General features: G+C 36.7%; 1 protein-coding gene across 5 annotated transcripts in view; it reads right to left on the reverse strand.

Annotated features, from left to right (window-relative positions):
• PTPRZ1 (protein tyrosine phosphatase receptor type Z1) overlaps positions 1–14,570 on the reverse strand; it is a 208,563-nt gene that overhangs the window by 57,561 nt on the left and 136,432 nt on the right. For all 5 annotated transcript variants that reach the window (XM_086395877.1, XM_086395876.1, XM_086395874.1 and 2 more), the window contains 3 exons: positions 9,811–9,995; positions 7,713–7,839; positions 111–157 (listed from right to left, as the gene is read on the reverse strand). In XM_086395877.1, coding sequence (XP_086252003.1) covers positions 111–157; positions 7,713–7,839; positions 9,811–9,995 — 359 coding nt within the window. The remainder of the gene's footprint in view (positions 1–110; positions 158–7,712; positions 7,840–9,810; positions 9,996–14,570) is intronic.

Consider the following 14,570-nt stretch of genomic DNA (forward strand, 5'->3'; position numbering starts at 1 on the left):
ATCATGCATGCAACACGAACTTTTTATTAATGCAACATCTGAAACCTAACCAATAATTCAAAATAGACTTTTTAATATTTACGCACTTGAATAAAAAATAGCTATGATACCTTGATTATTTCTTCAGTTCCAATTAATTCGGGAAAGAGGTCAAGTTCTACAAAATTAAAAACAAAATTATTAACATTTTTATTCAACTATTTCAGCTTTATTGGTCTACTTTTGGATGGAAAGAGAGAAAAGGAAAAAAAATAATACTGTTAGCTTGGAAAATACAGAATTGCTCAAAGAAAATTTCAAATTTCAGTTTCCAATACTGCTGAACATTACATAACACAGCATTATGTAAACGAACAGGAAACTGCACTCAAAACCTCGATGTCTATCCTCAACTCCAACTCCTTTCCCTATTTCCACCCCAGCTATGATTGAAACTAAGAAGGGAAAAGAAGACAGTGAGACTGATATTACTGGGTGCAAATAAACCCAAGTAACTTTTCATCAGTGCAGACTTACTGCTGATAAAAGCATAGCTGGGAAAATGCCAGGGGATAAGTGACAGATACTCTTATTCAACTACTTATTCCTTAAGGTCTTCTTCTGACTGAAGGTCAAATAGTTATTTTTTTTTAATTAATTAATTTTTGGCTGTGCAGGGTCCTCAGTTGCTGCGTGAGGGGCTTTCCCTAGTTGTGGTGAGCAGAGGCTACTCTATAGTTGCGCTGCATGGACTTCTCTTGTTGCAGAGCATGGGCTCTAGAGCATGGACTTGGTAGTTATTACACATGGACTTTGCTCAGAAGCATGTGGAATCTTCCCGGACCAGAGATCAAACCCACGTTCCCTGGATTGGAAGGAAAATTCTTAACTACTGCCCAACCAGGGAAGTCCCAAATAGTTCTTTTCACTCTTCAGATTTGGGCTTATACGTATTTGTACACAGGGTGCTGCCCCAGGTAGAAGCGAGAATGTTTTCTAGCAGGTCCAGCCTGGATTGGCAGCAGGAAGGACAGACCAGAGTGATTCCCATGACTTCTTCCCAGGGATACACAACTAATACTGCTTATGAAAGGAATGTAAGGACCAGGATCATTTAAGTCTGACTTTCCCAACTGGACAGAATCAGCATATTTCATGTTGCTGTGTCGTGCTTAGTCGCTCAGTTGTGTCTGACTCTTTGCGACCCCATGGACTGTAGCCTGTCCATGGGGATTCTCCAGGAAAGAATACTGGACTGGGTTGCCATGCCCTCCTCCAGGGGGATCTTCCCAACCCAGGGATCAAACCCAGGTCTCCCACATTGCAGGCAGATTCTTCACCATCTGAGCCACCAGGGAAGCCCATGAATACTGGAGTGGGTAGCCTATCCCTTTTCCAGGGGATCTTCCAGATCCAGGAATCAAACCAGGGTCTCTGGCACTGCAGGCGGATTCTTTACCAGCTGAACTACCAGGGAAGCCCAGTCTGAGGATAGCTTAATCCTAAAACAAGACCCATCAGTAAATGTTAGAAAAGATGAGGAGCTACCAATAGTTCTCTCTCTCCAGTAAGGAATCTAGGCCCTCTGCCAAGTTACCAAAGGGCTCACTCTTCATCCAAGCTGCATCAGGGAGACAGAAGTCAGAGTAACTATTAGGGCTTGAGCATTATTACAAAGATACCTTTCTTATTCCTATTATTTTAGAGAATCTATCCCATCTCCAAAGTTTATGCTTTTCACTATCCTAAAGCTGTTTATGTTCTATTTTTTTATGCCTCTATAGATCCTCAAAGGAAATGCATGTTCTACAGAATTTTCAAAGGCATAAATGAACTAACATTAAGTATTTATCAAATCCAGGCCTCCTTTATCCTATAAACTGTATTGGGTTTATTTTCATGAAAAAACTTCTAGGTACTAAGAAATGTAAAACTATAAAATACAGTAATATGCTTGAATTTTATTTAGAAGAGAATTCAAGTAAAATATAGAAGCCCAGCCCCCATGAGGTTTTAGATAAAATTAATACTACTGACTAGTTAAATATTTTAAAGTTACTTACCCTGAACAATTTTTGGTGCAATAAAAATGAAAATAGTCACTGTAAACAGTCATATCTTAAATTTTAACTCTCAATTATTATTATTTTCTTATTAAAACTAACCATGAAAGAATCTGACAACTTTCATTTGGATCTTTAGTGTTCTCCTTTTTCTATTTTTGTCACCATGAAACCTCTTACTCACCCTGTTTTTCATGTTATTTAGTCTTTACTTTTTAAAATTAAAATGATTTCAATAGTCTGATACAACTGTGTCTCTATAACCTTCAAGGAAACCAATATAATGTGAATTTAAAAACGGGATTCAACTTAACTGTGAGAGAGAAATAAAAAGAACTTTTAATATGATTTTCTAAAAATTACAATTAGAGAAGTTCATGCATGTAAAAATCTCCAATTTCAGTATATGAGACAATACATAATTTTATTAAAAATATTTTTATATGGAGTCACAGCTTTTTATGTACTTTAAAAATACTTTAATATTAATAAGGGCAAATCATAGTCAAATACTATTTTGAGATATATGTATATACATATATATATATATATATATATAGTACTCTCGCCTGGAAAATCCCACGGATGGAGGAGCCTGGTAGGCTGCAGTCCATGGGGTCGCTAGGAGTCGGACACGACTGAGCGACTTCACTTTCACTTTTCCTTTCATGCATTGGAGAAGGAAATGGCAACCCACTCCAGTGTTCTTGCCTGGAGAATCCCAGGGATGGGGGAGCCTGATGGGCTGCCGTCTGTGGGGTCACACAGAGTCGGACACGACTGAAGCAACTTAGCAGCGGCAGCATACACATATATATTATACTTTAGATTTTATTCTGTTAAGAAGCTACAGAAAAACATCTCAGTGAGAGTCCATTCTCTTCAACATGCTTACAGAGGTGTTTTTAAAAAATGGCCTAACTTCATTTAACTTAACATACTTGTAATGACCAAAGGTGATTCTCTTATTAATTGTCAGGTTTGGGGTAGAGTGTATATAATTATCACATTAAGGACAAATTTTTTCTTTCAGTACTCTGTGTGCACTGCATTTGATTAATTGTTATCCTTTAATCAAAGAATAACTTAACTATATAGATTATAATTCCCATTAAGCTAAAATACATAATTCTACTTAATCATACTGTCTATGAGTACTGGGATCAGCGAGTTCTACTATAGCTGGCTTTGCTGTTTATTGCAATAAGAAGTAAGAAGTTTCCTTTAGGCCCCCTCAGGCCCTAGGAGCAGAAGCCCTTTGATCTCTTTTTATTTCATAGCACACTCATGGGTGACTTAGGTGTAGGTGCCTTCATGTTGGTATGTAAAAACCCACTTTGAAGGATCTTCCTTGTGATTTCCTACTAGACTCAGATCATTTGAATTGACTGAAATACTGGCGTTGTCCAGGAATTTGCCCTGCCCCAAATAACCCAGAAGTCTTTTGCTGAGACTCCTAAGAACAATTTTGAAATAAAATAATTTTAAAAGATTGCTTCTAACTCCCTGGAGAATCTGAGCCATACTCCTGGGTCTGAAAGTTCATAGCACTCAAGGTCTAACTGCTGACTGATGAAGGTCTCAGGATGGGTCCCCACTGGCCTGCTGTTGTTATTGTTAAGTTGCTAAGTCGTATCTGACTATTTTCGACCTCATGGACTGTAGCCCACCAGGCTCCTCTATCCATGGAATTCTCCAGGCAAGAATACTGGAGTGGGTTTCCATTTCCTTCTCCAAAGGATCTTTGTGATACAGAGATTGAATCCTTGTCTCCTGCCATTGCAGGTGGATTCTTTACCACTGAGCCACCTGGGAAGTCCTTTGGCCTGCTGCTTCCTTGCAAATAATAACCAACGTTTTAGTGGTCACCAGTCTGGCTCAGGCACTACTGGGGTTTACAGAATCTTCTCACTTCATCAAAACAGACCCCAAGAAAGCTGCAAAAACAGCCCAGTAGTGAAGACTGTCAATATATTTTTTTTTACTGAACACTTAAAATTCACATTTATGGGATAACAGAATAAAACCTATGGGTCATTCTGGTTCTGTTAGATTATGTTACTCAACATTCCACAAAACAAAAAAGCAACACTGATGTAGGTAGGCAAGCAAGGCTTATTTAATTGTTTAAAGGTTTTAAGCCAAGTTTCACAGTGCGAAAAGGCAAAAGCAATGTAAACTGCAATCTTTGTAAAGGGTGATTTTTAAATATCATTATATAACATTATCTGTAGTGTAGTATGGTACAGGCTGAACAAGGACAATGTATAGTGATTTAACAAAGACAGTTGTTATACAAATGAAAAGGACACAAAACAGGAAAATGCACTGACCTAATTCACCATGTATTTAAATTGAATACATATGATTATCAAGATCCTAAGACATGTACTCAAATAATGTCTTCTATAACTATATAATAATTAGATCTATATTGTAGAAATAAGCATAATTATAGCTACAACCAAATAAAAAAGTTTTTAAAAAGAATATCCACTTTAGTTTAACCTTGAAAAGGTTTAAATTCTTTTCTGAACATGAGTTTATGTGTTAATTTTAAAATAGCAATTTATAATAACATCTAATGGACACTATGGTGATACTGCTGTACACAACAAATATAATTAAAATGCACAAGCAATAAATTAATTAAATTAGCCAACTTTAAATGCACAATTTGGAAGATTGGGTTTTACTTCACAGATATTGATTAGAATATTTAAAATCTGTGACTGAAAGGATGAGGGCAATTATACGTGACCTCTGTCATTCCTTTTTAACAGAAGCAACAAATAGTACAGTCTTTAGAAAACAGCTTATCCAAAATAATGATAGAATAAGTCAGTAAGGTACATTACAACATTAGGTAGTGAAACAACACGATTAATAGGATGAAATGGTACTAGTAAAACCCGTGAAATAAACAGCAAACTCAAAAGACACTTAACATCTATATTAGCCACATAAATTGTAAACTTTACAAATCTTGTAGGAACCATCACACTGAACCACAGGACGGCACTGCTGTCAAGGCTTTTACTGCTATGTATCTACTATAGAAACAATATTTTAGATAACGTAATTTCAATAATGAACTAAAAATATATGGACTGAAATGCCACTGTAGTCTTCCTGATCAGAAAGAATGAGTTCTGGAGACAACTAATATTTTCCTTATAAAAATAGGAAGAGCTGAAACTTTGCATAAATTGGTCTTCAACGAAGAACTTTCTGGAATAACTAAGGGATAAACTAAATTTTAACCCTTGATTTTTAAGAGTAATATCATAGCAGAATATCAAATCAAATATGACCTTTTACTAAAACATATTAATGTACAAAATCCTCTAAGGCACTGAGACATCCATGGAGATTAAGTGATGTGTCCAAGCTAGCATCTCATTAGTTCAATGGTGTCCCGATCCTTTGAATAAATAGAAATTAAGTTATAATACTTTCTATTTTGTACAAATGTGAAAGTGCTACAAATGATACAAGAACTTGTACTTTGTGCCAATATAGACTCAGTCTAAAAGGATCACTCAGAAATTATATCTATAGATAATAGACATTTGATCTGTTTTTCCATATGCAATAAGCTTCTTTCTTAAAAAATAAGAAAGAAAAAATTCAGAAAGTCTAAACTTTTAGCATAGAGGCTAGAGAAAGAAGTGTTAGTTGTTCAGTCATGTCAGACTCTTTGCAACCCCATGGACTGTAGCCCGCCAGGCTCTTCTGTCCAAGGAATTCGCCAGCCAAGAATACTGGAGTGGGTTGCCATTCCCTTCTTAAGGGAGAGTTAGAAAATGCACAACATAAATAGCTAAAATTATTTTTTTTGACTGGGAAATTGTACTATGTTCAGAAATTAGAGCGGTATAATTAAACTAAGATAGTAAAATTAAATGAATGGTTTTAATATAATTCATCACCTAAAATACACAATAGGACTAGAGGAGATTTTTATATACCATATTTAATCAATTCACATGTGATATTGCCAAAACACAGTCAATGGTGCACTGCTAAAGATGTCATTTTTGGAAGGATCAATATGTGGAACTTCAGTGAGGGATGACATTCAATGTAAAAGCATCATATGGTATAGCTGAAACCATGGGCAGTTAATTTGATACTCACCTTTCAATAACACTTAGAGCTCACATTTCATTTAAAAATAACCTGATTTTGCAAAATAACGCTAAATAAAAACAGTAGGAAAGATGGTTATACCTAGACATGAGGCAGGTCATAATATTATTTTTAAATAATGATATTGCCATTATGAGAGTGCTGTCCTGTGCTTAGTCGCTCAGTCATGTCTGACTCTGTAACCCCATGGACTGTGGTCCACCAGGCTCCTCTGTTCATGGGATTCTCCGGGCAAGAATACTGGAGTGAGTTACCATGCCCTCCTCCAGGGGATCTTCCTAACGCAGGGATTGAACCCAGGTCTTCTGCATTGCAGGTGGATTCTTTACCATCTGAACTACCAGGGAAGCCCATCATGAGAGTAGTAATATTCATTAGCTCTCAATGTTCTAAGTTGGGAAATACTTTGACAAGTATTATGGCCTGTGGCTTGGAAGGATCCAGAATCTAACATCTAATGTTCTGATAAATTATGTAACTTAAAAACTCAACTAGTTAAGAACTATGATGTTATGAACAAGACCCTGCTATGGCACATAAACCACAAAGGAAAATCAACAGACATCAGTTTTCCTTCTCTACATAAAAGTGAAACATGCTCCAATTAGTATCACTTGTAACCACTGCTATTAAAAACCGGTGAAAATTTCAGAGAGTAGCCTCATAATAGGGATGACCAAAGAATATTTACATTTGTGTATGTGTGTGTTTGTATACATTTATGAACACGCATATGCATGACATGTATGTGTGTATACATGCATATACATGTATATGTACTATATAATTTCATTTATTACTTTAAAATTGCTTATACTAACAAAAGAAAGACTTTAGTTATGCACATTTGTAAACTGTCCAATTATGATAGGCAGAACCTCCTTCAATTATTGCATATGCTTTGAGATCAAAGATTTTCCTGTAATACTTAAAGACGCATGCAAATAAAATACAATCAGAAACAACTTTTTTGCTTGCTTTTATGGAATAAACCCAGCAAACCTAAGAAGAAAGATCCCCCTCACCACCAATTTATAAAAGATAGATGAAAATATCTAAGATAAACTCCTGAGATGCTTTGTATAGGTATTTCAAAGTACCTCACATGATCCTTGAATCATGTACATACTTACTACAAAATACTTTGGGGGCTGAAAGAGGGAGGAAATAAACACAAATGAAACAAACTCTTCATTATTCAAAATCAAAGTCTTTATATTTTCTTAGCTATTTTCATTGATGACCACTACAGACATTACAATAGGTTTGGCAGTTCTTATTTTACAAATAGAAAACTTCAGTATTAAGAATAAATTCACATATTGTGCTATACCATATCTGCTGAATGAAAATGAAAAAGGAGCTCTGTGCTTTACAAAATTACCTGATAATCCAGACTAAAAAAGAAATCACTTTGCCTTTTGGACAAAGAACATAAAGTCAGAAAGAAACCACCAATGCATTCAGAAATTAAACTAGCCTCCTTTATTTAATAAGGTATATCAGGGGGGCACTTACCAGGGTCATCAGAAGGCATGTCCACAATCAGCTGGTCACTATATTTTCCATATAAGCCATTAGTGCATATGGCTACTATTTGAAGAACATAACTCATATTGGGTAGTAAATTATTAAGAATAGCACCCTAAAAGAAAGATGGCAATAACTATACAAATTTGTCATTCTCAGAGGAGTGCTAACATACTAGACATCTCTTCTTAGAAAACATTTTCTCATTTGTCAATAAAAAATTTTGTATTTTATTAACCTGAGAAAAAATTTTACACAATGTTATCAGGCTGAGCTTGTGATATTTGTGAGTTAGGAAGATACTGGTAAACTATGCTTTTATTTATTTATTTTTTTGCTCTGTAAAAATCAGATTTAGTTTCAGAAAATTTCATTTTTTAACTCAAACTCATGAAATTCATAAATGAGTAGCCAAAAGTGTAGATTACTATTTTAGACAAACATGTAGCATTTATAAGAAGCAAAATGTGAAAAACTAATTTCTTTCTTTTTCTTAACAATATGTAAACCAGACAGTAATAGAATTATTACCTTCTTCACATCATTATGAAATGAATAATAGTATATTCTCATAAATTCCACTTACAAATTTCTCAGTTCACAGTGTTTGTTCTAGACATCTAAATTAAAAAGTTGTTACAAACCTCCCCATTTTGTTTATATGATTTCCATACCGGTTTTTGTATAGATGCAGGCTCGTAGGGCTTGAGGGACTCCTGCTGTCTATATTCAGAGTTCAGTGTCCTGGACCTGCCCTGGGGGCTTCCCTAAGCAACACCCAGATGGGATTTTCTCAATTATACCACAACCACCAAGGAAAAGTTAATACTGAGATGCTCAGAATCTGTACTTTATTTTCTTTAATTCTTGTCATGGGTGGACAGGAAGAAGACATGCATCGCTTCCTAAGGATTACCTGCCTCCTGTCCCAAAAATTCTGTCTCAATTGATTTCACATTTGTTACTTGGAAATTTGAATCAAAGAAAAGGACTTTCAAGACCTCTACACTGTTTTCTACTCTATTTCCCTTGTGCTGATACACTATGATGAGGAAACAAAAGACAACTGTATCACAGTACTGATATTTTAGACCCAATTCCTTCTCTAACTGGAAGTTGTTGTTCTGTCGCTAAGTCGTGTCCGACTCTGCGACCCCATGGACTGCAGCACACCAGGCTTCCCTATCCTTCACTATCTCCTAGGGCTTACTCAAACTCATGTCCATTGAGTCAGTGATACTATCCAACAATCTCATCCTCTGTTGTCCCCTTCTGCTCCTGCCCTCAATCTTTCCCAGCATCAGGGTCTTTTCCAATGAGTTGGCTCTTCACATCAGGTGGCCAAAGTACTGGAATTTCAGCTTCAGCATCAGTCCTTCCAATGAATATTCAGGATTGATTTCCTTGAGGATTGATTGGTTTGATCTCCTTGCTGTCCAAGAGGCTCTCAAGAACCTTTTCCAGCTCCACAATTCGGAAGCATTAATTCTTTGGCACTCAGCCTTCTTTATGGTCCAACCCTCACATCCAACTGTGAGAGTACAAAGTATTTGACTGTTCGAGTCCTTTTCTTTGTAAAGAAAGGCTATACTAGATGATATCCAGTTCTAAGTCTTTTGAAAGTTATTATCGGCAGAGCTGTAGTCTCCATGTAATTAAAAATACTAGTAAGAACCTAGGGCTTGCCTGGTGGCTTGGATGGTAAAGAATCCACCTGCAATGCAGGAGACGTACATTAGATCTTTGGGTTGAGAAGATCCCCTGGAGAAGGGAATGACTACACACTCCAGTATTCTTGCTTGGAGAATTCCATGGACAGAGGAGTCTGGCAGGCCATAGTCCATGGATTTGCAAAAAGTCAGACATGACTGAGAGACTACATTTTCACTTCACTAGTATTAATCACTGTAAATTTTAAATAATTAAATATAGCTTCTGCATCCCTCTCTCCCCACTAGATAGCTCATACAAAGCCTAAAGTCATCAAAGGCAACAATATACAATCATTCATAAGTTCTTATCCTAGATATTAAACTACAATGACTACAATGCCATCAATACATGAAACAATTGATCTTATAGTTACCAAATCTTGATAGCCATCTGTCAAAAACTCATGCTTGGTTTGGTCTTCTCCCTCCAACTGCTGGTACAGAACGGCAAACTTCTCGATCATGGTATCATAAACTACTCGAGGTCTTTCCCACGTAACGAGAAGGCTAGTATAATTCTCTGGGTCAGCTTGAACATTTTCTGGTTCTGAACTACAAACTTCAGAGGAAAAAAAAAGTACAGTTATTGACACAACTGTCACCCTCTAGAATCTTAACAAGTGAAACACATTCTATGAACATTTTTGCTGTATTTTAATAGAGGTTGAAAAGTTACACTTTCCCACTGTGGCTCTTTTGTCCAAGCCATGTCCTGTATCTGAAATACTTCTCCATTCCCCACTGTGAATGAAAAAGACTGCCTGCCTGGCTAGTAAACAAAGGATGTTATAACCATCAAGCCATCACTTTAGAGCCTCCCTAATGGTGTACCCTGAGGAAACTCAGGATGAGAAAACACAGGAAACTGGTCCCAGGTAGCTGAGGTCTATACCCAAGAAGCAATTTCAGTGAGACCAGAGTCTTGAACCTTCCCATACACAGAAAAGTGCTAACTTCCTTGAGAGTTCTGGTTTCTCTAATTAACAGTAATCTTTTGGTGTTCCTACTATGTAGTCTTTGATGCAAAAACTCCTACATATCCTGACCCTCCCCTTGCTTCTTTAGAGCAGCCCCTCAGTGTGATCTGAGAGTCCTGTCTCCCAGGGTTGAAGTCCTCAGAATGTCCACCAAATAATCCATAACTCTTGACTTTCAGCTTGTGCATTTTTTTTCAATCAACACCTCCTACCTCTGTTCAAGTCAGACCTTCAAAGAATGTCTTTACCACGTGCAGTATTCTCTGTTATGCACACTCTGACCTCTGCTGGATTGATATCTGTCATTTTCAATTGTCTGTCTTGTTTTACCACAATTACTGCATTAATTGTATGTTCTCTTATATTTTTCTTTCCTGAATAAGTCTTTGCTCCTCTGTGTGTGCATGCTAAGTCGCTTCAGTCGTGTCCAACTATGACTGTAGCTTGCTAGGCTCCTCTGTCCATGGGATTCTCCAGGCAAGAACACTGGAGTGGGTCGCCATGCCCTTCTCCAGGGGATCCTCCCGAGCCAGGGATTGAATGCACATCTCTTATGACTCCTGTATTGGCAGGCAGGTTTTCACCACTAGTGCCACTTGGAAAGCCAATCTTTATTCTGTGAGTAGATTATAAGCATAATAACCAGAGTTTTTTTTTTTTTTAATTTCTATATTGCATAGAAAACTGTCTTGAATGTATGGGGAATACAAATTCATTTTCATAAATAAATAAAGGATATCTTCAAGTTTATGGTGTTTTTATTATTCTTATTTGGCTCATACGAGGAGAATTTCAAAACTAAAAGATGGTCTTGTTTGTAAATCTTTGAAATAATTAAAAATTCCCTATCACAGAAAACCATAGGAGAACAACTGAAACTATTATTTCAATATTTTTCAGACCTGCTGACAAAAAAGTCCCACTTTGGCCTCATAAATAGATTAAGCAATTAATTTCAGAGAATTATAAGATATGTCTGTCTTAGCTGAAAAAATATTTTGAAACTCGTTTGGGGACTTCTTAAAATGAACTGAAGCCCGTGCTGGAACTCATGGCAAAAATGCAGTCCCATCAGAAAGAGCACTCTGATACTTTCTGAAATACATTCATAATGTGATCATCTGAACTAGTTGTGAACAAAAAAAATTTAAAAATGCATGATATCATGCTAATGAAGCATAGTAATAAATATAATATCTTCCAGGCTGGAGAGATTTGGGGAAGAGAGGGAGAGAAAGGTCTCCAAGGTCAAATAGTAATCACTATGATCACAGAATCCAGGCTTTGCTTTAAAGGTATACCTGAAATTACAAAGTCACCACACGAGACCACACAGTCCATTGAAATCAACCAATCATCACCACTACCAAAACTATTTCTAGGACTCAATGGAAACACGCAAGCAGCACCATGAGAATGTGACCAAAAAGCCTTTTTGTCTTTACTGGGCTGTAGTTTTCCCCATGAACACAGGAGGGCACCCAAAACTAACAACTGACCTTATAAATGGAAACATTTTATATACAGTATTCAATAAGACATTTTAGCATATGTATGCTATGCAATGGTACAGGAGTGATTCAGAGCAATGTAAATACATATACACATATATGCTTTAAATCAATATAGGAATAACTTTATATGAGTTAGAGACAGAACTTTTCACTGTTAAAATTATAATATTATTTGTTGGTCAAGGATATAGGGTGCAGTGTTCCTTTGGGAATAAGAGAACAATTCTTTCATTATCAAAAAACATGAATTCACAATAAGAAAATGTATTCCTATTTAGGTCTAGACGGCATCATCATTACTCGATCTAGTGACACTTCTACAAATGTCCACCAGATGGCAGAAGACCACATCATCTCAAAAGTGAGGCGGTCACTTAACATCATTGGAGACACAACATTGCCTTGGTCTTGCTTCTGATGAACCTCATGTCTGTTTTTAAAAGGCTGAAAGTGATTTTGGACAATATCATTTGTAGATTTTGTTCAAAAGTCAACCCCACTTTGCACAGAGTGAGAATGATTTAAAGTGAACTCTTTTCCTCAAAGATGAAACTATCTTAAAATGCATGAAAGTTTTATGCATGCCCACAAAACATAAAAATCGGAGAAAAATATAAAATTACTGACTTCAAAATACACAAAGGACTGCTTCCTCAATAGTGCAAGGAATTTTGATCAGGTGTCTGTGTTTATCTCCCCTTAGTATTAGAAATCAGCAGGTACTTCAAATTCTAAGAATCAGCATTAATATAAAATAGGACTCTAAAAAGAAATTCACATTTCTTTGCCACCAGGTTTTAATTCATTTACTTTCTTCTTTATATATCTGTAAAAGCTTATTAGTAATTTAATAGTTAAAATGTATGTTGTAATTAGAAGCTTATTTTTAAACACTCTTTTTGTTTATTGATAATCATAGCTTAGTAACACATTATAAGCTATAGCTGAAGCTTATCTTTTAGATGCTGAAATACAGAATTTTATAGAAAAAAAATATATACTTTAGAATGTATTCAAGAGAAAGACTAGTACTTCTATATGTAGTCTATGACCTTGCCAATGGGTTACTCTTCTAAGGTAGGACATCCTAGCTATCTCCTAAATAACAATCTTGCTAATTCACCACTTGGTGTTCAGACATAAAACTGGGTAATGTTTCAGATGTAAAACTGACTACAGAGTAAGTTATTAATTTTCACTAAGTTTTCCAAGCTTCCCTTGTTCTTCATATTAAAATTAGTTTATCTTATTAGAAGGGCATACAGTTTATAAAGCATATTATCTGGATTGAAAAATCAAGAAGGACTTTCCAGATCAACATATGCTGACACCAATTACAAGCTACATTAATAAGATAGTAACAAAAATATAATTTCCTTGATTATAGGGAGCTCAGTACTATGTTGTGGAGAAGGAAATGGCAACCTACTCCAGTATTCTTGCCTAGAGAATCCCATGGACAGAGGAGCCTGGTGGGCTATAGTACATGGGGTCGCAAGAGTCAGACATGACTGAGCAAATAAACCTACCTACCAGAACTATGTTGAGGTCCCATTTCCTTCTTTAGGAATGAATCACATGCCCTGATTCCTTTCTACGAGCTACATGTGACCTGGATCATAGTCACTGATTCTTTAAGGAACACTGACCAAGGAGAATCTGGTTCCTGCAAGCTCGAGGCTATGAGACAGGCTGTGACAAAGCTGGGGTCCTTGTCAAGTTGCACAGAATACAAGCAATACTGTAGTATAAGTGCAACCCAGATGGCACAAGTAGTAAAGAATCTGCCTGCCAATACAGGAGACACAAGAGATGTGGGTTCAATCCCGGGGTCCAGACCATCTCCTGGAGGAGGGCATGACAGCCCACTCCAATATTCTTGCCTGGAAAACTCAATGGACAGAGGAGTCTGGCGGGCTACAGTCCATGGGGCCTCAAAGAGTTGGGCATGACTGAGCACTCAGCACAAGTGCAAAGGATCCTCACATATAAAGAATGAGAGGTTCTTAATTAAAAACTTGTTTTTAACATTCACTTCTTATCTGCTTGGCTCTAGGCACTCTTGGACATACAAATAAAGGAGGTACCATCTTTGCCTTCAGGAAACTCATTTCTAGGATAGCCTCTCACCCTTAAATTTAGTAAGCCATTAAATGTAATGGGTGCTTTTAGTTTCCAAATCCTAGATGCCATTTACAGAGGAAGGCAAAATAAACTGTAAAAAAAAATTCTGTGATTTAGCCAAATTAGGTTGTGCTTTTCAAAAGTATAGGTTTTTATCCACTAGAAATTGTAAAAACTCCACAAACATACCTCACAAAGTCCTCCACCTTCTCATTACTTAAATGAATGGATATGAAAAGTGAACACCTCCTACACAGGAATGTCCACATAAGATTAATACGCTAGGCACTGAGTGTCATGAGGAAACAAGAAAAAAAGGAAGGAAAAGAAAAGGAAATAGGTAAAGAAAAGCACAAAGGAGGAGAACCTGACAACTCTCACTGTGACAAGTCTCGTGACCAGCTCATCATTAAAGCTGGTGCAGGTGGTCCAGGGGAGACAGAAGGTCCCTTCTGCCTCTGCTGCTCTACGTGCCCACCTTGGGAAAGGGACACATGCCCTGGAGGAGAAGGTGCAGTC

The sequence above is a fragment of the Bos grunniens genome, chromosome 4 (assembly GCF_055505025.1).
Source record: "Bos grunniens cultivar Pamir isolate PY7600 chromosome 4, Bosgru_T2T1.0, whole genome shotgun sequence".
Taxonomy (NCBI): Eukaryota; Metazoa; Chordata; class Mammalia; order Artiodactyla; family Bovidae; genus Bos; species Bos grunniens.